Source organism: Pseudophryne corroboree, chromosome 1 (assembly GCF_028390025.1).
Source record: "Pseudophryne corroboree isolate aPseCor3 chromosome 1, aPseCor3.hap2, whole genome shotgun sequence".
NCBI classification, from domain to species: domain Eukaryota; kingdom Metazoa; phylum Chordata; class Amphibia; order Anura; family Myobatrachidae; genus Pseudophryne; species Pseudophryne corroboree.
In genome coordinates this window covers 419249458-419276080 of record NC_086444.1, presented here as the reverse complement: position 1 = coordinate 419276080, position 26623 = coordinate 419249458, and the positions used below count along the sequence as shown (strand labels likewise).

General features: G+C 46.0%; 1 protein-coding gene across 1 annotated transcript in view; it reads left to right on the top strand.

Annotated features, from left to right (window-relative positions):
• ZMAT5 (zinc finger matrin-type 5) overlaps positions 1-26110 on the top strand; it is a 45810-nt gene extending 19700 nt beyond the window's left edge. The window contains exons 3-5 of the mRNA XM_063913360.1: positions 5038-5118; positions 17390-17492; positions 25756-26110. Coding sequence (XP_063769430.1) covers positions 5038-5118; positions 17390-17492; positions 25756-25885 — 314 coding nt within the window. The 3' untranslated portion in view covers positions 25886-26110. The remainder of the gene's footprint in view (positions 1-5037; positions 5119-17389; positions 17493-25755) is intronic.
• Positions 26111-26623: the final 513 nt, after the last annotated feature.

Genomic DNA, 26623 nt, shown 5'->3' with positions numbered 1-26623 from the left:
CCACTTCGGAAGGTGAGTAATTACTGACTAAGCTTATTGGAAACTTTGAAGACTGTGCTGATTGATTTGTTATCTGACACTTGTATATCTGTGTGTGACTGAGGGGGATATGCAATTGGCCGTGGTAATTTACTGCTGCCAATAGGTTAGCCGGGGGTTATACAATTAGCTCTTATCCGGCACACTCCTCCCTCCGATATATATCTGTGTGTGTATATGTATAGCGGTGGCCGCTGACCGCGGGTAACCCCACCGCTGACGGCAAAGTTCCCACCGTTGAAGATAATGGAGGGAGCTGTGCGATGCGCTGTCTGCCAGCTCAGACGCGCAAAGCCAATCAGGAGAGTGCCACGAAGTGGGGCTTCCTGATTGGCAGAAGGGACCTTCTGTGACAGGAGTCACGGGGGGTCTCTGCATTCGGGGAAAGGGGTCCCATGTGTAAACATGGGACCCCTTTCAGTCCGTCTGGTTCGGGTAAATGCGTTTTTTTGTTTTGCCAAGTACGTGGATTACAATAAAAGAAACTGGACACTGGATCAGGTGAGTATAATTTTATTTTCAGGTACCCCGGACGTCGACATTGGACATTGACGTGGCCAGAGTCGGCGTGTCAACATATGTAAGTATGTGTGTCGGCATGTATGTAATAAAGTTATACTTTCACTGTGTCTGTGTCCTGTTTTTATTTGGGTATTTTTTTTGCAGTAGAACTACAGGTACCAGCGGGCCCGTTTCTCCCCCCCCCCCCGCATGCTGGTACTTGTGGTTCTCCAAGTACCGGCTTGCGGGGGAGGCTTGCTGGGACTTGTAGTTCTTTTGCAAAAAACAGTATTCTTAAATTTTCAACAAGGCGATCAGCCCCCCATCCGCAGCCCTTGGAAGAGGGAGGGACAGCCTCGGGCTTCACCCCTGGCCCTTGGGTGGCTGGGGGGGGGACCCCTTGATTGAAGGGGTCCCCACTCCTCCAGGGTACCCCGGCCAGGGGTGACTAGTTGGGTATTTAATGCAACGGCCGCAGGGCGCTGTATAAAAGTGACCCCCGGCTGTGGCATTATCTGTCCAGCTAGTGGAGCCCGGTGCTGGTACAAAAAATACGGGGGACCCCTACTCTTTTTGTCCCCCGTATTTTTTGCACCAGGACCAGGCGCAGAGCCCGGTGCTGGTTGTTAAAATACGGGGGATCCCCTGTCATTTTTCCCCCTGTATTTTGGCAACCAGGACTGGCTAAAAGAGCCCGAGGCTGGTTATGCTTAGGAGGGGGGACCCCACGCAAATTTTTCTCGGGTTTTTACCCCATTCCATTAAAAAAAAAAAAAAAAAAAAAAAAATATATATATAAATAATACTTGTGACTTCTAAATAGACAAACCAAGTACCTAATCCCTTCTAATATAAATAGATATGCTTTTACCAATAAAAAAAAACAAAAAAAAACTTGTTTTTACATTTTTTTATTAGATTCCGCCAGAAAAGTGTGGCGGATTGAAAATGACGAATTTACTGTCTAAAAGCACTGTTGTCGAATTTACAATCATCAATTGAATATACTTTTGTCAAAATGCCGCATTTGTACCATTGCAGAAATGTCGAATTTGACAAATGTCGAATTTCAAAAAGTCGAATTTGGAATGGCCGTTTTTTTGACGAAAAGTACTGTATTGCATTGTCGAAATTTTTTTTGGGGCGAAAATGTCCCGTTTTTCGTCATTTTCGGGAATTCGACCGCAATTGCATATACCCCTATATTCCTTAACGCTTCTACTCACACTATATAAAATTTAGTCAGAAGATAATTAACCTTGGGTTCTCTGTCTTGCAGTTTAAAACCAAAGCTTGTAGGAGTCTAGCTTTTCCTCAAAGAAATGCAAATACACCAAACAAGCTGCAGATTGGTGGGTCAATTATTTCACAACAGAATGACTGACTTGCTTAGCTGTTTTAAGTTTTTGTGTACAGTATCAGACACCATGGGGTATATTTACTAAGGTCCCGATTTTGACCGAGATGCCGTTTTTTTCATCAAAGTGTCATCTCGGTAATTTACTAAGCAATAATCACGGCAGTGATGAGGGCATTTGTAATATTTTGGAAGTCCTAGGAAAAAAATCACGAATCAATACACCATCGGTCAAAACGCGGCTGTTTAAGTATGAATCTCGGTAATTTACTAAGAAGTGCAAAGCAAAAAAAAAAAAAAAACACTGCCGTGAAAAATGACAACTCGTAAAAAAGTGCTAAAAAAAAACAGACCTGCTTTTTTTCCCCGTGATTGGATAGGCATGCACGGATCCATGAGATCCGTGCATGTATATCAGTGGGAAGGGGTAGGAAAGTGGTTATTTTCGGGGAAAAAAATGCGTGGGGTCTCCCCTCCTAAGCATAACCAGCCTCGGGCTCTTTGAGCCGACCCTGGTTGCAGAAATATGGGGGAAAAAATGACAGGGGTTCCCCCATATTTAAGCAACCAGCATCGGGCTCTGCGCCTGGTTCCAAAAATACGGGGGACAAAAAGAGTAGGGGTCCCCCGTATTTCTAAAACCAGCACCGGGCTCCACTAGCTGGACAGATAATGCCACAGCCGGGGGTCACTTTTATATAGTGCCCTGCGGCCGTGGCATCAAAAATCCAACTAGTCACCCCTGGCCGGGGTACCCTGGGGGAGTGGGGACCCCTTCAATCAAGGGGTCCCCCCCCCCCCAGCCACCCAAGGGCCAGGGGTGAAGCCCGAGGCTGTCCCCCCCCATCCAATTGGCTGCGGATGGGGGGCTGATAGCCTTTTGTGAAAATGAAAATATATTGTTTTTAGTAGCAGTACTACAAGGCCCAGCAAGCCTCACCCGCATGCTGGTACTTGGAGAACCACAAGTACCAGCATGCGGCGGAAAAACGGGCCCGCTGGTACCTGTAGTACTACTACTAAAAAAATACCCCAAAAAAGACAAGACACACACACCTTGAAAGTAAAGTTTTATTACATACATCCACACAAACATACATACATACTTACCTTATGTTCACACGCAGGTCGGTCCTCTTCTCCAGTAGAATCCAAGGGGTACCTGTTGAATAAATTATACTCACCAGATCCAGGGTCCCAGGCTCCTCGGATAATCCATTTGTAATCCACGTACTTGATTAAAATAAAAAAACGGAGAGCCGAGCCACGCACTGAAAGGGGACCCATGTTTGCACATGGGTCCCCTTTCCCCGAATGCCAGAAACCCACTCTGACTTCTGTCTAAGTGGGTTTCTTCAGCCAATCAGGGAGCGCCACGTTGTGTCACCCTCCTGATCGGCTGTGTGCTCCTGTACTGACTGACAGGCAGCACGCGGCAGTGTTACAATGTAGCGCCTATGCGCTCCATTGTAACCAATGGTGGGAACTTCCTGCCCTGCGGTTGACCGAAAGTGACCTCACCGCTGAGCTGAAAGTTCCCACCATTGGTTACAATGGAGCGCATAGGCGCTACATTGTAACACTGCCGTGTGCCGCCTGTCAGTCAGTACAGGAGCACACAGCCGATCAGGAGGGTGCCACAACGTGGCACTCCCTGATTGGCTGAAGAAACCCACTTAGACAGAAGTCAGAGTGGGTTTCTGGCATTCGGGGAAAGGGGACCCATGTGCAAACATGGGTCCCCTTTCAGTGCGTGGCTCGGCTCTCCGTTTTTTTATTTTAATCAAGTACGTGGATTACAAATGGATTCTACGAGGAGCCTGGGACCCTGGATCTGGTGAGTATAATTTATTCAACAGGTACCCCTTGGATTCTACTGGAGAAGAGGACCGACCTGCGTGTGAACATAAGGTAAGTATGTATGTATGTTTGTGTGGATGTATGTAATAAAACTTTACTTTCAAGGTGTGTGTGTATCTTGTCTTTTTTTGGGTATTTTTTTAGTAGTAGTACTACAGGTACCAGCGGGCCCGTTTTTCCGCCGCATGCTGGTACTTGTGGTTCTCCAAGTACCAGCATGCGGGGGAGGCTTGCTGGGCCTTGTAGTACTGCTACTAAAAACAATATCTTTTCATTATCACAAAAGGCTATCAGCCCCCCCATCCGCAGCCCATTGGATGGGGGGGGACAGCCTAGGGCTTCACCCCTGGCCCTTGGATGGCTGGGGGGGGGGGACCCCTTGATTGAAGGGGTCCCCACTCCCCCAGGGTACCCCGGCCAGGGGTGACTAGTTGGATATTTGATGCCACGGCCGCAGGGCACTATATAAAAGTGACCCCCGGCTGTGGCATTATCTGTCCAGCTAGTGGAGCCCGGTGCTGGTTTTAAAAATACGGGGGACCCCTACTCTTTTTGTCCCCCGTATTTTTGGAACCAGGACCAGGCGCAGAGCCCGATGCTGGTTGCTTAAATATGGGGGAACCCCTGTCATTTTTTTACCCATATTTCTGCAACCAGGATCGGCTCAAAGAGCCCGAGGCTGGTTATGCTTAGGAGGGGGGACCCCACGCAATTTTTTTTTGAGATTTTACAGTGTTTAGTTTAAAAAAAAAAAAAAAAAAATGAACCCCAGCACGGATCAAACAGATCCGGCCGAGATTCATTTTTAAAAAGTCGGCAGTGTTTTGCTAAACACTGCCGTAAAAAAAACACGAATGACATCGACATCGGAGCAAATGCAGAATACGACAGCTTAGTAAATTAGTCGTAATCAATTCAAAAAGTTGCAAGTTTACACTTTCGATCTCATTCGTGATTGAACTTTGACCTTTTTCCGAAAATTACGAATGTTAGTAAATATACCCCCATAAGACAGCCTGGGATTATCGATTGCCTTTAAGGGATAGTGGGGATAGCGCAATCACAATTTCTAACAAAGCAGCAATGGCAAGTCTGACCAGTGTATTTCATATTCACCCAACATAGATTCAACTTCTAATTTAGCGTTTAGATGTTGCTAATGTTCATTCTTCAATATTTATGTAAAGTAAGAACATGTCATTTTACTGTTCTGTTTGTTATTTTGCTGACAGCAAAAATGTGTTCCCCAATTAACTTCACTGTTTTATTTCATGTTTCAGGCCAGTGTGACTTTGGTCCAGCTTGCCGCTTTTCACACATGACTGCCCAGGACTTAGATGCTCTGAAGGCTCGCGTTGAAGGTGAGGAAATTTGAGTGTTAACTAGTAAGTCTAGTTCTTCGCTATGGTTCACTTTTTGATCATTTATTTTAAATGTATTCTTCTTTAACCATTCTTTGGTCAAATGACTTGTGTGCTTTGGGTCGTTGTCTTGCTGCATGACCCACATTCTCTTGAGATGCAGCTCATGGACAGATGTCCTGACATTTTCTTTTAAAATATTCTGGTATAATTCAGAGTTCATTGTCACATTAATGATGAGAAGTCATTCTGGGCCCGATGCAGCAAAACAGGCCCAAACCATGGTATGAGGTTTTTATGCTTGGATGCAGTGTTCTCCTCTCTCCAAACAGATCACTTCTCATTGAAACCAAAAAGTTCTATTTTGGACTCATCTGGACAAAACATTGTTCCAGTAACCTTTTAGCTTGTCCAGGTGATCTATAGCAAACTGCAGACGGACGGCAAGGTTCTTTTTGGAGAGCAGCGGATTTCTTTTTGCAATCCTGCCATGAACACCATTGTCGATCAGTGCCCTCCTGATGGTGGACTCGTAACCATTAACATTAGCTAATGTCAGAAAGGCCTTCCTTTGCTCAGAGGTTACCCTGGGTTCCTTTGTGACCTTGTGAACTATTAGACGCCTTGCTCTTGGCGTGATCTTTGTTGGTCAACCTCTCCTGGGGAGGGTAATAATGGTCTAGAATTTTCTCTGTTTGTACACAATTTGTCTGACTGTTGTTTGGTGGAGTCCAAACTCTTTAGAGATGGTTTTGTAACCTCTTCCAGCCTGATGAGTATCAACATCTCTTCTTCAGAGGTCCTCAGAAATCTCCTTTGTGGCATGATATACTTCCACAAACGTGTTGTGAACATCAGACTTTGATAGATACCTGTTCTTTTAAAAAGACAGGTTGTTCACTCGCACCTGATTGTCATCACGTAGATCGAAAATATCTGACATTCATTTTACCTTCAAAATATCTGCTAAGCCTAAAGGTTCACATACTTTTGATACTCACAGATATGTGATATTGGATCATTTTCCTCCCAAAAAAATGAGCATATCTACATTTTTTTTTCTCATTTGTTTGATTTGGTTCTTTATCTACTTTTAGGATTTGTGTGAAAATCTGAGAGCAGAAATATATACAATTCTCAAGGGTTCACAAACTTTCAAGCACCACTGTATTATAGGTGAACAGTTCTTGACACTATTTATGCAACAGTTGTAAAGGAAGCATATGATCAATCAGGAAGGGGGTTTGGGGTGCTACTGCCTCATCAACTATATGATACCCCAAAATCACTTGGGAAGGGTTATGAAATTGGGGCAAAGGGAAAAGGTAGCTTTGTCCATAGAAGCCATTCTGAGCTTTCCTTGCATGCTCTGAAGTGCAGTATAAATATGAGATGATTGCAGGTGTTTTTCTCATTGGCATGATGTTAACATAAGCATAATGGGGGTCATTCCGAGTTGTTCGCTCGCAAGCTGCTTTTAGCAGCTTTGCACACGCTAAGCCGCCGCCTACTGGGAGTGAATCTTAGCTTATCAAAATTGCGAACGAAAGATTCGCAATATTGCGAAAAGACTTCTCTGTGCAGTTTCTGAGTAGCTCGAGACTTACTCTGCCAGTGCGATCAGTTCAGTGCTTGTCGTTCCTGGTTTGATGTCACAAACACACCCAGCGTTCGCCCAGACACTCCTCCGTTTCTCCAGCCACTCCCGCGTTTTTCCCAGAAACGGTAGCGTTTTTTCACACACTCCCATAAAACGGCCAGTTTCCGCCCAGAAACACCCACTTCCTGTCAATCACATTACGATCACCAGAACGAAGAAAAAACCTCGTAATGCCGTGCGTAAATTTCCTAACTGCATAGCAAATTTACTTGTCGCAGTGCGAACATTGCGCATGCGCAATAAGCGGAAAATCGCTGCGATGCGAAGAAATTTACCGAGCGAACAACTCGGAATGACCCCCAATGTTCCTGACTAAACTGCCAAAGATTCCACTTTTATACAGTGGCAATAGCACGTCCTGATGATTACATAATGGCACAGACTTGATCAACAGCAAAAACAGATATAAGCCATGCACATAAAACATCAACAATAATAAACTAGTAGATGGATTCCACAAATAAACATCATAAGGCAAAAAACCTCCCAGATTTTAAAGGTTAACAAAAAAGGCATTGTAAATGCGACTCAAAAATGTTAGTACATATTATAAAAGTGCATGGAATACAGTTAATTTTCAATTGGTTTGAATGTGATATCATGCAGATGGTTGCCTGCATTTGTGATCCGCATGTGCAGTCGATTTTCTAGTTTTGCAGCGGCTGATCATTTCTGGCGTTTTCGCTCCAATTTCTTTACCAAGCTCGCTTTCGTTTGGCTGGATACATTAACAAGCAAACGTTTTGTTACTGGTCTGAAAACAATTCTCATCAGCTTCATAAAAGGCCTTTACACAGCCAGCGGGGCCATCTGACAGCTAAGGTCTGCAAACATCCACCCAGAGCCATTACTGAACTGAAGGCAATTATACGCCAAGAAATGACAATATCATATTCAAAACCAAATGAAAATAAACTGTATAACATTTTATAATATGTACTAACATTTTGAATAGCATTTAACATGCCTTTTTTTGTTAACCCTTAAAATCCGAGAGGTTTTTTTTTTTGCCTCACCCTGTAGTTCAGCTCATAATGGGCCTTGCTCGGAGTAACATGCAATGCCGATGTTTTTGTTGTTGACTGATCTATGTCCTGCAATTCTGTTACTTGTTACATGAGCTCTTGTAAGAACTGGATCAGTGTTTATGTCCTAATAGATGATAACACAGTTGAAAGACTGTACTTTCTATTTCAAGTCTCTCTCTCTCTCTCTCTCTCTCTCTCTCTCTCTCTCTCTCTCTCTCTCTCTCTCTCTCTCTCTCTCTCTCGATAGATAGAAATGTTTTTCTCTTGCATCCATAGGGATACTGGAGTGCAGTGTACTGGTACTGTGGGGTAAAGACGGGGTCCGTGAGCCGGTGCACAATAAATTCTTTAGTCTGTGTGTGTGTGCTGGCTCCTCCACTCTATGCCCCTCACCATCAGAAATTTGCACCCTCAGAGCCGGTCACACTCTGGAGGGCTCCAGAGAATTCATAATTTACTTTCACTTTTAGAAAATTTCTACAACAGACACGCAGTTGGCTCCTGCCTGCCTGCTACGAGGAAGCTGCTGGGTAAGACCCGGTCCCACCTTAAGTGGTCGGCGCCCAGATCCCTGGCTGCTGGGACACTGGTCCCAGGATATACTCCCAGCCAGTTGTTTGAGGGCCACCCAGCAGCAGCTGAAGAGGCAGCGGTGAGTATAGGTCTGGGTCCCCGGTCAGCGTAAAGACCAGACAGGCGGCAGCGGCAGATCAAAGTAACAGCCTAGGGCTATTTACAAAAAGCCGGGTTCGGCCCCGCTAATAATGCGCCTTCATGGCGCCAGAAATAGGGCGCACTGACTAACAGCTATCTGAGTCTAGCTAAGGCGACAGATTGCGCCATTACAAGTGCTGCCCTAACGGAGCTGGCTGTCGTCCTGTAGCTGAGGCGCTATTTTACAACGCAGGTTACAGAGTGGAAGCCAGCACAGGCCTCAGATCCCATACTGCAGGGGGACAAGTGAGAGTAATAGCAGCATGTCATATAGAACTGTTATAGCTCATACATTCTGTACTAACAGTATCTAGGAAGTTCACACTGCCTTGCTATTCATAGTATTGGCTATAAGGGCAGGTGTTGTGACGTCTCTCTACAGAGCCCGTAACTATCAAAACTCTGGGGTATATTCATGAAGCAGTGAAAAGTGTGGAGAAGTGAGCCAGTGGAAAAGTTGCCCATGGCAACCAATCAGCATTGAAGTAACATTTATAATTTGCATACTATACAATTGTACGGAGCAGCTGATTGGTTGCCATGGGCAACTTCTCCTAAGGCTCACTTCTCCACTCTTTTTTCACTGCTTCATGAATAGACCCCTCTGTCTGCTATTAGGACTGTGTTTGGCTAATATTCTACCATTCATACAGTGTTGTTATAAGAAATGTGTCTGATATATATCTACATACCTTCTCCTGTTAACTATCTGGGTAAACTAGTGTTTGAGACTTGTGTTATTCCAGTGTGGGTGTGTGTAATTTTGCTGTGAGAAAATGGCAGTAAAATACTGCATTAGCAGGATCACTATTTTGTGAGCAGTGTATAAGTCTGCATCACAGTTTGTCTGTCTAGACCACAGGTTCTCAAACTCGGTCCTCAGTACCCCACACGGTGCATGTTTTGCACGTCTCCTCACAGAATCACAAGTGACATAATTAGCTCCACCTGTGGACCTTTTAAAATATGTCAGTGAGTAATTAATACGGGTGTAGTATGGTATGCCGGCGGCCGGGCTCCCGGCGACCAGCATACCGACAGTGTGACGAGCGCAAATGAGCCCCGTGCGCGCTCTCCACGCTGCGTGCACGGTGGCGCGCTACGCGCGCCACGCTATTTTATTCTCCCTCCAGGGGGGTCGTGGACCCCCACGAGGGAGAATATATGTCGGTATGCCGGGTGTCGGGATTCCGGCGCCGGTATACTGTGCGCCGGGATCCCGACATTCGGCATACTGAAGACCACCCATTAATACACCTGTGCACCTGCTGGGTTGCATGCAAAGCATGCACCGTGTGGGGTCCTGAGGACCGAGTTTGAGAACCACTGGACTAGACTGACAGAGCATACACCGTTGATAACCGTGTCTGAATTATATATTCCTTGTCATCATATACTGTTATTATAAGGACTGTGTCTGATATACATATATGTGCTCTAATAGCATACACTGTTATTGACCTGTGTCTGGCTAACCCTATCACTCATAGGGGGTAATTCTGAGTTGATCGCAGCAGCAAGTTTGTTAGCGATTGGGCAAAACCATGTGCACTGCCGGGGGAACAGATATAACATTTGCAGAGAGAGTTAGATTTGGGTGGGTTATTTTTGTTTCTGTGCAGGGTAAATACTGTCTGCTTTATTTTTACACTGCAAGTTAGATTTCAGTTTGAACACACCCCACCCAAATCTAACTCTCTCTGCACATGTTATATCTGTTTCCCCTGCAGTGCACATGGTTTAGCCCAACTGCTAACATATTTGCTGCTGCAATCAACTCAGAATTAGGCCCATATACTGTTGTTTTATGAACTGTGTCCGATATGTATGCACTAAACACATACACTGTTGTGGAACTGTGTCTGTGCTAGCACTCTCTGTTCTCATTCACTGTTGTGGTAACTGTGTCTGCTCAATAATCTAATACATTCTCTGTGACTGTTTTTTATGTGACATTACTGATGATATACTGTATCATTATACTGTGAGCAGTGTAAGCAACAGTTTGCTTCACAGCAGCTGTCATACCTCAGAAGACCGCACTGATTTGGAGTGTTAGGGCTGATCTTTTCTCACAATGGGAAGCTGCCAGGAGAGATAGTGGTGTCTGTCAGTCACAATCATTACATACTGAACCTATATGGGTTTTTTTTTAACTGCAGTCATAGATACCATGCCTCGCAACCCCCTCAGCTAGTAACAATATAAGGGTCACTCCCTGCACAACTTGTCTCTAGAGGTAAAGAAGTCAAGGAGAAAACATTAAATACACTGATTTTTTTTTTCCCCCTCATAAGTGCTTAAAACTCTAATCGAGACTGTAAGGGACCTTACACATACCCGATAAGGAAACAGGGCTGCAGCAGTCTTCCTTTATCGGTAGACAACAGAGTCCCTCAATAACCTTTCCATTATTGCAGAAAATAGTTTGCCAAATTCAAAGAGCTTGGTCCCAATTGGATACGAAGTTCCAAATTTCCTAGGTGTATTCTACTTTTCTCTGGCAGGGTCCACAGGTTATCCACAGGATAACCATAAGATATGATGGAGCGTCAGCGGATTGGCACCAATCGATCAAAGCTTTCTGGCCTCCCAGGATGCAACGGGCCCGTCCATATATCTCCGCCTACTGGCTCAGGCAAATCAGTTTTTTGTTTGGTGCAGCAGGAGCCGGACCATGGTCCTAGGCCTGCTGGTTTTTATATCAGCCCTAAGCTTTCTTATTTTATTTTTATAGTCTTACTAGTTTTTTTGAGTGATCTTTCTAAACAGCGTCTTATACGTACATTAGAAAGAGTCGCTCCAACAACTCTACGCCGGGTCGCGACAACGCTTACCCACGCGTACAGTGCTGTTTCGACAGGCGTCTGTTTCAGATATACTAGAAGGTACATCAGACGTTACCAGGCTGTGAACGGAGCACGAAGAGAAGGTAAGGCGTCCGTTCCGCTTAGCTAGATGGAATACGGACACAGCCGCACTGTGTTGGGAGGAGACTACCAAACAGTAGCTGACGCGGCTGCCAGTAACTGGGGATCATTCGGTTTCCCGAATATCAGGAATAGTATACCTTAATGTAATCTGTATATACAACAGCAGAGGTAGATCTGCGTCCACCAACAGAAATCAGCAGTCTATATCTAGGAGGCTTCCAGAGAGGTACGACTGCTCACACCATGATTTCATCACAGCCAGGCATTTTTGGCTCATAGGCTTTGTGACTATTCGCAACCAGCGGACGCATACGGGAACGGGATTTCCACAGGAGATGCCCTGTTCATATCAAAATTGGGTAAGTGGCTATCACAAGCCACGGCAGGTAAGTCCACTTATTTCATCTCTGCAGCACCACCTCAATTGCTGGTCTTTTCAGTTTTTTTTCAGCTTACAAGGTTTAGAGGTAGAGCCAGGGAATCCTCAACAAGAGTTGCCAGAAGTCGTAAACGTTGGACAGCTAGTACTGCCCAGAAAAACAAATGGCTCTCTTGGCATAATGGTATCACTGCTGGTTACCATACCTGTGAGCTAGAGTTCGCTCCCCACAAAGGACACACTTGTATTGCATATTTGTGTTAAACATGGCAACCAAGGTGGGAGTGCATCTCAGAATTTTCAGTCACATCTGGGAACATACCTACCGAGACAACACTCCTCATCCTCTCAGAGTTTTCAACTCTGGTTGCCAACTTCTTTAGAGAAGAAACCTCTGTAAGCGGACAGGCTCTGGAAAGTGGGAGTCATTGTCCCTGTTCCAACACAACATTGGAACAAAGGTTCTTTTCATATTTTTTGTGGTCCCAAAAGGAGGACGGCTCGGGTAGTCAGATCTTGAATCTGACTCCATACTACTTGCCTTATGATTCAAGAGAAATCACTAGGGACTGTTTCCATGGACTTTGAGAAGACTGTTCTTTGTATCTTTTTTATATCAAGGACTCCTATCTCCACTTCCCCAGCAGACCTACGCATCAGGCATTCCTATTCTTGCCTTATAGAACTGTACATATCTGTTCTAAGCACTGACTTTTGGCCTCTCACCAACCCGAGTGTCTTCACGGGGGTAATGGAGGAGATGATTTTCAACTCAAAATGCCACGAGGATCACATTGTTCCATACCTGGGCAAGCTGCTCATAAAGCCTCCTTCCAGGGAACACCTCACAAGATTACCCTCACTCGCGTCTCAGAGACTGTAATTTTTACGAATAATCAGTAATCGCAAAATACGTGCTATAGTGCTACAAGCAGAGAGGGACTTTTTTAATCTTTTCTCTAGTTTCTTTTTTTTTTTTTTTTTTTTTTTTTTAAATGAGCGGGTCCCGCTGTCTCTACCCGACCAGTGCGTCTCTGCCAATACCGTTCTTCAGTGCCTCTCTCACCATCAAATCGCCGCCGGTAGCTTCTCCCGTCCAATCGCACTGCCGACAATGTCTCCCCATTCAAGCGCGGCTGAGACATCCCTCCTCCCTGCCCGCCAGCGTACTCGCTGTGCTGCTCCAAACTACAATAAGAAGCAGCGGCAGCAGACGCCGGGCTGTGTTGTGTGACAGTGGCTGCACACTAGCCAGCGCAGCGCGATCATTGAAGAAGCCTGTCTCTCTGGCTGCATACGGCTGCACTCCCTGGTGGATTAAGTAAGTTATACTTGTAATCAATTAACGGAGCGTGTGTGTGGGAGGGTGGAGAGTGTTGGCGGCAGCTAATGATGCAAATATGGGGGATGAGGCAGTGCCCATCATGCTCTGCCCATTCCTCCACAGTGTCCATTATACACACACCAAATACTCCCACAGTGGGCAACATACACCCCCCACACATACCCACACAGTGACCATCACATACATACCCACAGTGCCCATTATATGCTGCTCTGCCTGGCGCAGTGTGTATAACGTGCTCTGCCTGGCGCAGTGTGTATAACGTGCTCTGCCTGGCGCAGTGTGTATAACGTGCTCTGCCTGGCGCAGTGTGTATAACGTGCTCTGCCTGGCGCAGTGTGTATAACGTGCTCTGCCTGGCGCAGTGTGTATAACGTGCTCTGCCTGGCGCAGTGTGTATAACGTGCTCTGCCTGGCGCAGTGTGTAGAACGCGCTCTGCCTGGCGCAGTGTGTAGAACGCGCTCTGCCTGGCGCAGTGTGTAGAACGCGCTCTGCCTGGCGCAGTGTGTAGAACGCGCTCTGCCTGGCGCAGTGTGTAGAACGCGCTCTGCCTGGCGCAGTGTGTAGAACGCGCTCTGCCTGGCGCAGTGTGTAGAACGCGCTCTGCCTGGCGCAGTGTGTAGAACGCGCTCTGCCTGGCGCAGTGTGTATATCGCGCTCTGCCTGACGCAGTGTGTATATCGCGCTCTGCCTGGCGCAGTGTGTATATCGCGCTCTGCCTGGCGCAGTGTGTATATCGCGCTCTGCCTGGCGCAGTGTGTATATCGCGCTCTGCCTGGCGCAGTGTGTATATCGCGCTCTGCCTGGCGCAGTGTGTAGAACGCGCTCTGCCTGGCGCAGTGTGTAGAACGCGCTCTGCCTGGCGCAATCTGAATAACGTGCTCTGCCTGGCGCAAAGTGTATAACGTGCACTACCTGGCGCAAAGTGTATAACGTGCACTACCTGGCGCAGTGTGTATAGGAGGTTCTACCTGGTGCAATTTGTATAAGCGGCACTACTGTGTGGTGTAATGTGAATTGACACCATTATGTGGCCAAGCCCCTTCCCCACAAAGCCAGACCCCTACATTTTTTTATGGGCGTCTTAGGCGCGCGCTGTCCTTACTTTGGAATATGGGAGGGGGAGCATCAATTCACTTTCTGCCACAAGGGCACCAAAATGTCTAGTTACAGCTCTGGTGCAGTGTCCTGTATGCTACATAGCCCAGCAACATTGTCACCCCCGTCCTCCCCCTTGCAACACTTTTTTAGTGTCCAAATCAAGTCTGTGTTTTCATATTTGAATAATTAATAAGATTAATAAGAACCTTCATTCCATGGGACCCAGAAAAGGACAGGTAGGACCACAATTTTCAAAAGTGAGGGGTCCCTGGGACCCACTTTTATTTTTTTATTTTTTTCGGCTCAACGCGATCACTTAATACTAGGAAAGGCTACCCTTTCCCTCAATATGGCCCAGACTGTTCTAGCCCTGGTACGGCTAGTACTCCAGATACGTCGGGTCTCCATTCATCTTCGCATCCGTCTCCTACCCAAGATGATCGCATCCTTTGTGGCAATTCAGTATGGCAGATTTAACTTGCAGCCATCTTTGTAGCATCTCCGCTCTGACTAGTTGGGTTCACATCTGCACATGCATCACATAATGCGTCTAGTTCCTCAAACACCACTGTCTCTGCAGTGGTGGTTACGGTCACCATTTCAGTTAGAGGATCGCTCATTCAACATTCACTGGGTGCTTCTGCCCACGGATACAAGTCTCCAGAACTTGGCAGCGGTAACACAGAGCTCTCCGTTCCAAGGTCACTGGGCTATGTCAAACACCACACTCCTACAATAGCCATGTCGAAGTTGAGAGGCTCTTCACCACACTATACCAGACGTTTCCCCGGCTATAGGGTCGGCCTGTTCAGGTTCAGTCCGGCAATGCCACGACCGTGGCATATGTCACCCGCCGTCCAGTTACCAGAAGTCAAGTGGCTATGACAGTGGAGGCCAGGATCCTCTACTGGCCAGGGAGGTACGCCACTCCTGTTTCGGTTACCTTCATTCCATGAGTTGACAACTAGAAGGCTACTTTCTTTAAAAAAAAAAAATGGTTACAGCCAGGGGAGTAGTGTCTCCACCCTCGGGGGTTCCAACAGGTGGTTTCCAGGTGGGGATGGCCAAAAGCTTGGCTTGATGGTGTCTCCGATCATCAAGAAACTTTAGATACTGCTCCAGGACAAGCATCCCAGAGACAATGGCGGTGGATACTTTACCGCCTCCCTGGACCTTTCAGGGAGTTTTCAACGTCTTATTCCACGAGTGTTCAAGCGGCTAAATAAAAGGAGAGTTCTGGCAATCCTCAGGGCTCCGGATTTGCCTGGGGGGTTGTGGTACACAGCCTTCACTCCTTTTGTTCTGCATCCCCTTTACCGCCTTGAGAGGACCTGCTTCAATGGGTCCCTTTCGTTATCCGGTCTTCTAGGGCTGCGTTTACCTACCTAGCTGTTCACAGGGTAGTACCAGCTACTGGCAACAGAGAATGCCATACGTGTGGTTCCTATTCAGGCAAAATAGGTCTGGGGTTCTACCCCTGGGTAGGCAATCAGTGACAGGATTGAGGTCACTTCCAGGCACTACTATAGGATTGGATGCGGTTTGTCTTCTGATGGAACAGTGCCTGTATCCTCCGCCTGTTTTGGTTTGGTGGGGTGGTCTTTCCAATTCTTGCAGGCAGGGTTGGATAGACGGGCAGACGTTTCTGCAGGGGGTTCTACACCTCCAGCCTCCATACATTTCTCCAGCCGCACTTTGGGTTTGAATGTTTTTCTACAGTTCTCCAATCTTCTGACTTGGGAACTGTCGGAAACTACATTTTGTTTTGTTTTTTCACATATGCCTCCTTGTAGACAGTTATTCTTCTGGTTTTGGCATCTGCGGTGAGCTTATTATTTTCATGCCGACGTGGCTGAACTTCGACCTTGCCATTTATATTTTTTTTTCAAAAGGTTGCCCCGGCAATTCGTACTTGTGGTGCCTGTTCTTCCAGATGTCTCGTAGACACTAAATATGGTGTGGGTTCTTCGCATCTCCGTAGAGGGTACGGCCGTTATTACAAAGTCAACTCCCTCTCCATTCTGGATGCTGCACCCTTGATAGGATGCCCAGTTTCCAAGCCAGTTCCTTGACATCAGCTGCGCTCCGTTGAGCATTTTGGTTTGCAGGGATCACAGCACACTACCGCCCGTAATGGGAGCTTTGGGACGTCCTCACAGTACACTGCACTCCAGTATCCCCTATGGATGTAAGAGAAAATGGGATTTTGGTACTTACCGATAAATCCTTTTCTCAGAGTTCATAGGGGATACTGGACGCCCACCCTGTGCTATTCTTCCTGCACACATGTTCCAGTTGTGTGTTGGTTCACTGTTGGCTATTGCCATTTGATTACAGTATTGTTCTGGTTCTATTCCAGTTTCTCTGTTATGAGGTTTTCATTTGCTTCTCTCCGGTTATGTTCAGTCTCTCTTCGTGCACAGTTTTTCTTAACTGGTTTGATGGGGAGGGACATAGAGGGGAAGAGCCAACACACACACACACACACTAAAGAATTTATTGTGCCACGGCTTACGGACCCCATCTATACCCCACAGTACACTGCACTCCAGTATCCCTATGGACTCCGAGAAAAGGGTTTATCGGTAAGTACCTAAATCCCATTTTCCCACTATGAGCGCCTGTTGCTCATATTGTGTCTATACCCTAGAGACTTGGAGAGGGGGGGGGGGGATATTCAAACCCAGTGACCGATTGCCACACTGGAACAATTCAATTAATGGGAATTACCCTGCGCATGAATGCAGATGGTGGACTTTGCTGCAAGGTAAAGTCCGTAAGAAAATGGCAAAATCGGGGGTTTGCGCATGGAGAAAACCCATTAATTTTGCAGTTTACAGTGTCTGAAACCGCGATATTAGGCGCAGGAATAAGGCTATTTAATTAAATAGCCTTTCCCCACACCGCATGAATTTTAGCTGGCAATTAGCTGGAAAGGGTAAAACCAGTGGTTAAACTGAAAACCCCCTCTTGTTGGTATATTTCCAGCTTTTGGGCTCATGCACAAAGGATATATTTTTCTTGCTTGGCTCATACAATTTACTGTCAAGCAAGGTACTATCATACTATGCCATTATATGCTGAAATGTTTTGTTTATTATTTTTATTAGGAGAGAGAAGGTTAAAAGAGGAACAGAGTAAACAGATTCCTCCCTGCGATGTGGAGTTGTGGCTGGAAGAGCGAGCTAAGAAAGAGAGCACTCGCAGTGAGAGGTGAGTACAGCAGGGGGAGCTGATGTAGTACAGAGTCTATACTTTTCTAACATTGCAAACTAACATTTAGAAAGACAGTAGCTTATTGTGCTACATTGTTAATACTACTGTTCTTCTAGTCTTCTAATGATGCAAATTGTAAATTTTCTCAGACAGGCACAAACCAGCCCACAACTCAGTTGCCCAGGTGCACAACAATATCACAACACATAGATATTTGTATGTGTGATTGCCCCTCCTGTTTGTAATAGTCATTGCCCTTCCTTGTAAACTTGTTTTTGTTTACATGAATACTAAGTTCACGCAATTTGTGGGGGGCACACAGATCAATAGATCACTGCTGCTGCAGCAAAAAGCTATTGTGTGGTGATTAGAGAGCATGGCAGTCTCCCAAAAAAATGTTGCTTGGGTTATTAGCACTGAAGTCCTGCAGTCGCAGGAGACATGCCCTTGAGTACAATTCTGTATAGGTATGCGGACAGGGGACTAATACTCTGCGGCCAAGCTCTGTGTACAGTGGATGTTAGTTTGATCTGCAGTTACAGATGGTTTTTTCGGCAGAAAACAAATAAGCCGTTTTTAACAATATACAGTAGAAATGGAGATGGTCTATTGTGTGATAAGTCACATTCTGGTGACATTGAAATACAGTTTTATATAGTGGGATGTGTCTGACACGGTAAAGCAACATAGGGGGTCATTCTGACCCGTTCGCTCTTTGCTTTTTATCGCAGCCGAGCGAACGGGTACCCACTGCAGCGGCGCATGCCAGGCGGCCGAAGCCCGTAGCTGGGCTGCGATCGCCTCTGCCTGATTGAGAGGCGGTTGCTGGGCGGGAGGGGGCGCAACGGAGGCATTTGGCCGTCATTTCGTGTGCGCGGTCCGGCCAACACAGGCATGGCCGAACCGTGCGGGGGGGCGGGCCTCAGCGGCTGCGTGACGTCACACGCAGCCGCTGCAGGCCGGGGAACGCCGAGTAGCTCCCGACCAGCATGCTAAAGCTGCGCTGGTCGGGAGCTACTCTTGAAGTGCAAAGGCATCGCCGCTGTGCAGTGCCTTTGCACTTTTGCGAGGGGGGCGGCACTGCCCCCCTCGCATGTCAGTGTGAATGATCGTAGCTGTGCTATATTTAGCACAGCTACGATCATCTCGGAATGAGGGCCATAGGGGGTCATTCCAAGTTGATCGCTAGCTGAATTTGTTCGCAGCGCAGCTATCAGGCAAAAAAACGGCAGGTATGCGACGCAATGCGCACGGGCACAACGAACGATGTTGTTTTGCACAGGGTCTAGCGATGCATTTCAGTCGCACTGCTTGCCGCGGAGTGATTGACATGAAGTGGGCGTTTCTGGGTGGCAACTGACCGTTTTCAGGGAGTGTGCGGAAAAATGCAGGCGTGCCAGGAAAAACGCAGGCGTGGCTGGGCGGGTTTGTGACGTCAAATCCGGAACTGAATAGTCTGAAGTGATCGCAAACGCTGATAAGGTTTTGAGCTACTCTGAAACTACACAAAAATTTTGCAGGCGCTTTGCGATACAACCGTTCGCACTTCTGCTAAGCTAAAATACACTGCTAAAACTAGCTAGCGAGCGATCAACTCTGAATGACCCCCGTAGTTCTTAACCAGAGGTGTTCAGTTGCTCTCAAAATCCTTTTATTGGAGTATGGTGAAATCTGGCAACCCTCATTATGTTGCTTCTTGTGTTTTAAGTGTTATACATATGGGTATTAGAATGTTTATTTAGAAACCGTTGATATTGTAACATCCCATTTATTGGCTTGTCATAATAAAAATTTGTGTTAGGTCTTTTTTAGCATGGGATGTTTCCAAAGGAATATTCAATAACCATTATTTTATGTCTATTGGGTACGGTTTTCTTTCAGCCTAGATGGACACTGGTACTGTGTAGGGTATGGTGGCTTACGAGACCAAGGCACCAAAGATTTAAAACTTCTTGAGCTTATAGGTGAGGCTCCTCACCACCCCCTTACCAAGCCTGCTCACAGTGGATCAGTTTTTTTCTTGGTGCTTTAGCAAAGAAGGGCATGTGTTTTGAAGTGGGTTGCTTGCAGCCTGATTCTTTTACTTATCTTACTTTCTACTTTCAGTTTCATTTTTTTACATTGAGCAGTCAGCAGCACCTGTTCTGGCACCTTCGCTGACCGCTCCACCACCATCTCTTGTTGGCTGGTGCGCGGACCTCATGGACGGTCACACCGGCCACCTACTGGCACTTGCAGGAGCCGCAACCAGAAGGGAGCAGGTAAACGGCTTCCTGCCTGTGGGAAGTCTGCACAGCAGCGATCACAGCCGTTGGTGGGGGGGGGTGGGGGGAGAGCAGTCCCCAGCGGTCCTGCCAGCTCAGTGCTCAGTCCTCTATGAGCCACCTCTAGACCACCAGGGATTTCCCTACTAGTGGCTGCATACAAGGATCTTTTAATGCAAGTCCCTGAGGTTCCATATGGGGCCAGCTTTCCCTGTAGCTACCTGCCCCACCCCAACCATGATCTGGGTTCAACGCCAGAGGGGCTTCTCCCCCTTTACTGGGTTTGGTGGCCATTTTAACTTCTTTAGTTGTATGCTGGCCAGCTAAGTGGAGAGAGTGTCTGCTGCACCCTTATACCTCACTGTCTCTAGTGCTAGGTTGTACTGTCTCCCTCCTCACTTATCGGTGTTGGAGGCTGGGACCCCAAGTTCCTGTCTTCTCGCTTATGTCTGTGTGATTCTAAGCAAGATTTGAGCATTGTGCACTAGATGCTGTTAGATTACTGTAAGCTAGCCACAGTTTATTTTTCTTGTTTATTGTTACAGACTTTGTTAGCTTTACTTAACATAGTATTCTACATTTGCATGTGTTACTTGCTTATAGTATTGCATAGTTTGCATGCCTGCTGTTTCTTTTAAAAAGCAGTTGCTTCTGTTTTGGGATCTCTGCTACAGTACCTGGACCACTTATTCTTAAATTTGTGGTCTTTACCCTTACATCCCACATAGTTCTGGTACTACGTGTGTATGTATTTATCCTGTCCTTATATGTTTTCGCAAGGTTGCACAAAGATAAAGGTCTGCTCCTGGGCTGCATGCCTACACGTGTACAGGTGCAAAGAAAAATGTTCCTGTTTAGGGCAGGATCAGACTGGCCTTTCTGATCATTGCTCCACGGATTACCCTGGTGGTTATGCTCTGTTTGTGTCTGCTCCTCTGGAACCAGACTGAGAGGCATCCTTATCAATGGAAATGTGGGAGTTGGCTTCTCAGCTGGTGACTTCTTAACTACCTGTCGCTGCCTCTGAAGGTCAGCAACAGCTCCCTGTTCAGGTCACCCCACAGCAACCTAACCCACAGCAATCTCTTGCAGAAACTGCTTGGGTGCGCCAGTCAGTACAGGGTTTGGTCCAAGTTTCCAGTTCCCTGCAACAGGCCTTAGGTTCTGCAGTCACGTGAGAGACTGAAGGCTTGGTCCCAGACGTCTGCTGTCCCCGTTCTTGGGACAGGACAACCACATGACCCAAGTCAGAGTGTACCGATCAGCAGTCTGCCTCTGAGGCACCTCTGTTTAATGGAAAGAAGGATCCATACGTTTTTCCACCTTCTTTTCAACTAGATGACCTCTTTAGGGAAGCGTGGACGCACCCTAACAAGAAATTCTTGGTGTCCAGTTGCGTCACTTCTTTATACCCGCTATCTGACAGGGTAAACAGTGGAAATCCTCCTTCGGCTAAAATTTATCATCGGGTGTGGCGGACGTACTTCCAGTGGTGTGCTGCTTGCGATTTCAACCCACTAATGTATCTTATCTCCAGTGTCCTCACTTTCCTTCAAACAGGATTGGACTTAAGGCTTCGCCTAGCTTCCCTGAAAGTGCAGGTCTTGGCACTTTTAGTGTTTTTCCAGCGCCGAGTGGCTCGCTACTCAGAGGTTCAGACCTTCCAGCAGGGAGTGCTCCACATTCAGCCTTCCTTTGTGCCTCCGGTGCATCCCTGGGGCTTGCCCTTGGTCCTTCAGATGCTCCAACAGGCTCCCTTTGAGCTTTTGGAGTCCGTTGATCTCCACTGGCACATGTGGAAAACTGTGTCTTTTTGTTGGCTATTGCTTTTGCACACCGGGTATCAGACTTTGGCATGCTGTCTTACAAAGCCCTGTTCCTGGCTTTCCACTCAGATTGGGCCGTGCTTAATACACTGCTGGACTATCTTCTCATGGTAGCCTCAAAATTTCATATCAATCAGGAGATTGTGGTTCATCTGTCTTCTGCTGATTCCACTGACGGGGATACCTCCCTGGCCACTTTGGATGTGGTGCAGGCCCTACGTATTTATATCCTCAAAACTCTTGCCTTCTGCAAATCTGACTTTCTCTTTCTCCTCTCTGACTTTAACAACCAAGGCTGGCCAGCCTCTAAGCACACTCTGGCCTGCGTGTAAAGATTTGCCAAACTTATCTGCTGGCTGTGAGGCCAGTTCCGGCATCAAACAGGGCCCATTCCACTTGGTCAATTGGCCCTTATTGGGTGGCCTGTCATGGGACCTCTGCAGAAACTGCTTTGCAAGGCGGCTACTTGGTCTTCAGCCCAGACCTTCATTACATTCTATCGCTCTGACACCTTCGCCTCAGCTGATGTGGCCTTTGGGAGTCTGGTCCTCTGTGATCTCAGGAGTGTTCCCGCCCGTACAGGGACAGCTTTGGGATGTCCCACAGTCCTAGTGTCCACCTCGCCCTCGTGCTCTTTCACTGCTTGAGGGTCCTAGGTCCGGCACTCGGTACCACAGTTCTGTGTTTCTGGCTGGATGTGTTTGTGCCAGTTTTTCTTCTCTCCTTTTCCTGTTCCTTGGGCTTGTTGAGACTAACTGGTCCACTGTGAGCAGGCTGGGTATATGGGGGAGGAGCCTTTGCAGCACTCTCAAGAAGTTTAAACTTCTTGGGGCCTGGGTCTCCTTAGCCACCATACCCCACAGTACCAGTGACCACCATGGCTTTAAAAAAAAAGCGATTTTACAGGTAAAACAAAAAATCTGGTTTTCCCACTGTCCAGCGCTGTGGTATTGTGTTACTCTAGAAATAAGCATTAATAATAATAATTGTTATTATGGTATGGCCAAATACACAATTTAGGGAACCACAGAAGTAGGTGGTGGGATAGATACTTCTCCTTTTAAGCTTTTATTGTTTGGACCCATATTAAATACCAAATATTTGCACCCTAGAATCAGGCAGCAGCTGTTGGTCTCTATACAATGTTGCCAGGTTTAAGTGATTAATTGAAAATAAACTGAATTAGTTGTTTTTCTGTTTTTGTTTTCCTGCGAGCAGTGAAGGCTTACTGTGAAGATATTGGGGGTTATTCAGGTTTGTTAGCAAACCAAAAAAGTTAGCAATTGGGCAAAACCATGTTGCACTGCAGGTGGGGCAGATGTAACATGTGCAGAGACATTTAGGTTGGTTATATTGTTTCTGTGCAGGGTAAATACTGGCTGCTTAATTTCTACACTGTATTTTAGATTTCATTTTGATCACAACTCACTCAAAACTTAATCTCTCTGCACATGGTGCATCTGCCCCACCTGCGGTGTAACCTTGTTTTGCCCAATTACTAATTTCTTTGGTGTGCTAACAAACCTGAATAAGGCTCTTTATCCCCTAATTCATAATATAATTCCCTACTTTGCTCCATATTTGATAACTGGTATAAATCTAGATTATGTATTTGAAATTTGTCTGCATTAATCACATGACTGATGAGTTTATCGGACTGTTTAGATACAGCTCTAATAGGTTGGCACAGTAAAATAGGTAGTGAGTCGAGGTATGTGTATAGCAGTAATTTGAGCATTGAAATGTAAAATGTCATCCCAGGACCCAGATATAAGTGTGCAATCCCACCAAATATGGAGGAAAGTACCTTTGTGCCTGTAGTTGCACCAACTGGGATAAATGGAATGCAATCTCATGGGAACCATGTAGCAGCAGATATCTATTTAAAGGAGTTTTCCTGTATAGCTGTGGTGATTTGAGGAATTTGCAGTCTGGCTGCGAATGGTCGACCATCCTTCCTCATCCAGCGTAATTGCAAGATCTCGCTCCCAAATCAGCTGAAATTATTCCATGGGCGGGGAGGAAGAAGACAGGAGAGAGCATGCAGCAATGACACGTAGCCTCAATGTGTCTGATTATAGATACAGTGGCACTCAAATGGTGTCGGGAAACTTAGTTTGGATGTGGGGGGTCTGTGCCTGAATGAAACATTTTTAGGTGGACATATTGAAACTGAGCGAAGCTAGGGAGATTATAATTCTCCTGGAAGTCTGTACAGGATTGTGGGGCATGCATTCCCCTAAGAACGAGGATTCTGTAACAACCAAGGCTTGGGTGAAAGCCGTGGGGCAACCCATGGGAAATAGAGGGTGAGTCCAATAAATGTAAATTATCTGTAAAATGGCCTACTAATGGTTACGTGCAGAGCCTAGGTGTTACACCCTCAAAACAGGTAGCCCATGTTTTAATAGCTAAGATGATGGCAGTGGTGTACCATTAACCCTGATATTGAGATTTGAAATAGTCTGCTTTGTAATAAAGGAATTTCCATATGACTCCCAAGTTTCAAAGAGTTCTCCAGGTAGAGTAGAGAACTTGCCCACCTCTTCCTTGAAGCTGCCATGATGTCTTGTTTCGCAATGAATCCGTGTCATGGTCCCCTAGCGCGAAATCACCTTACCCCAATTCCCCCACCCACAAAACTCCCACCTGGACATCTCACCTCTGGATCTTTCGGAGGCCAATATGAAACCCTTTGGAAGGTATGATCAATATGTATATGAACACACGTGCCTGGAATCAGTGACTACTGAGTTTACTCCATTCAAGGCCTAAATGTGTGAGATGTGAATAGCAGTGATATAGCTTCTAAATTTAAAGGAGCAACTTGTAAGGAGAAACCAGCCCGGTGCTGCCTAAAAAATAAAATTGTGGTTTTAAGTAGCGGCTAAATCGTCATGTATCAACTTTTTTTATTTAGTACAAATAAAAAGCATCTGTACCCAACTGCACATTAGACTGATATAAATGCATATCATTTAAACATGGTTACATACTCATAATGTTGTCAAAAAGAGCAATAAAATGTGCACTAGAGCCTAATAACATGGATAAAATACTGGCAGTATGTTCAATAGGGTAGCGGACACACAAAGAATAAGAGGGAATGGAAATTACATGCAAGTGTAACAGAACACAATGTGAAATCAAGCCAATTAAATGAAGAAAGTAAGCGGAGCCATTTCAGTGGTACCACACCCAGTCATGCTGAAGGGGACAACTCCGTCCCATGTAAACAAACCACTCATACTCTACCTTGTCATTAACCAACGCTATACTCCCTTAATAGTTTGGGTAGCAGGGACCATTCAGCTCAGAGACCAAACTTTCACCAGCATGAGTACAGTATAAACCTAGAACAGAGTAATAAGAGGCAGCTGAAACCCAGAGACTGGCAAAAGGCATATTTTAAGGGACGACGACGCCAACCCTGGCAATACATTCGTGTCCTAAAATGTTTGGACCGCAGGGCAGTACTACAAATCTGCAATCAGAAGCTTGGGACAACTAGAATCACAGGCCCTCCTGTATTGAAATACAGCCGAGGTACAATGAAAAGCTGGAACATAGCACTGCGAAGAGTGGCCAACATCTACTCCATTCTCAGAAAGGGCCCCCAGGGTCCTGCTTTCGATGGAGCAGCAGTTTTGGCAAATCTTATTGTACAGGCTTTCAAGGATTTGAGAATACCTTAGGGAAATAAATTTGGATGAACTTTGGGGCATTGAGAGCATCCTATTACGGACCATCACCAGAGAGACCAGCTCATACACCAGACACTGTGCAGTAGTCTCCTTTTTACGTGTCTCCATGAAGCCATCTTCTGGGCAGCTATATATAGGAGTTTTAATTAAAGTTGTAATATTGGCCTATAGCAACATCTTATTTACATCACAAAACATATATGACTGGGACGGGTATCATTTATGTTGTATTAAGTACCGTACATTGCTATTGTATACAGGCTGTTTGTATTAATGTCCATTATTTGCATGACAGGTAAACTTTAAGAATAGGGGGAGGAACTATATCCAGATATTTAAACCTTTTAGTAACATGCAAGGGGTAGTTTACAGGTAAAAATAGGATTTGTGTATTGTCCAACACATAGACATCACTGTCTATGATACTAAATCCAGATAATAACAATTTGCATCTTTCTCCTCACAGTGCACCTGTGTCTGAGCATCCTGTATACCATTTACCGGCCGGATGGCCTCCACTTTGTGAGCTGCCCCCATCCCTCCATCCCCCGACAGCTGCCGATAGGTGCGACGAAGAGGACCTGGAATGGGGCTGATCCTTAGCCATAGGAAAATGTAAAATCCTTGATAAAAGGATGAGATATAATTACAGACAATGTTTTAGTGATAGATGTGGCACACAAAGTATATACTCTTGTGAGTTCATGTATCCAGAATAAAGATGATGAGATCTTTGTCTGCAATAAGCTGAGACCCACACTGTTACATATCAAAGAGAATGCAAAATGGTGGTGGTCAATAAATGCAGTGTGTGGCCTTTTGCAATGTTTGGACTGAAGACCTGAAAACCGTCAGTGAGATAGAGGAAGAAAGTAATGGGGGCATCACACTTCCTGAAGCACAAGCTGCATCACTGAAGTCCGGGCTATGCTTCCTCAAAAGAAAAACAATTGTCAAATGCAACTTTTCTCTAACGTCCTAAGTGGATGCTGGGGACTCCGTCAGGACCATGGGGATTAGCGGCTCCGCAGGAGACAGGGCACAAAAAATAGGATTTTGGTACTTACCAGGTAAATCCTTTTCTTTGAATCCATAGGGGTCACTGGAGTACTCTTGGGATATGGACGGGCTTCCGTAGGAACACAGCACTGAATATTTAAATTTAGTAACACTCCACCCCTCCATATCCCCGAGCACTTACTCAGTGTTTTTTACTGAGCCGAACAGGAATTAAGAGAGGTTAATAATGGAGTATTACATATAACATAACTGACAATAACGAAGTTAACCCATAACGTTACTGACAACTAACAGTTGACACCCTAACCAGCACT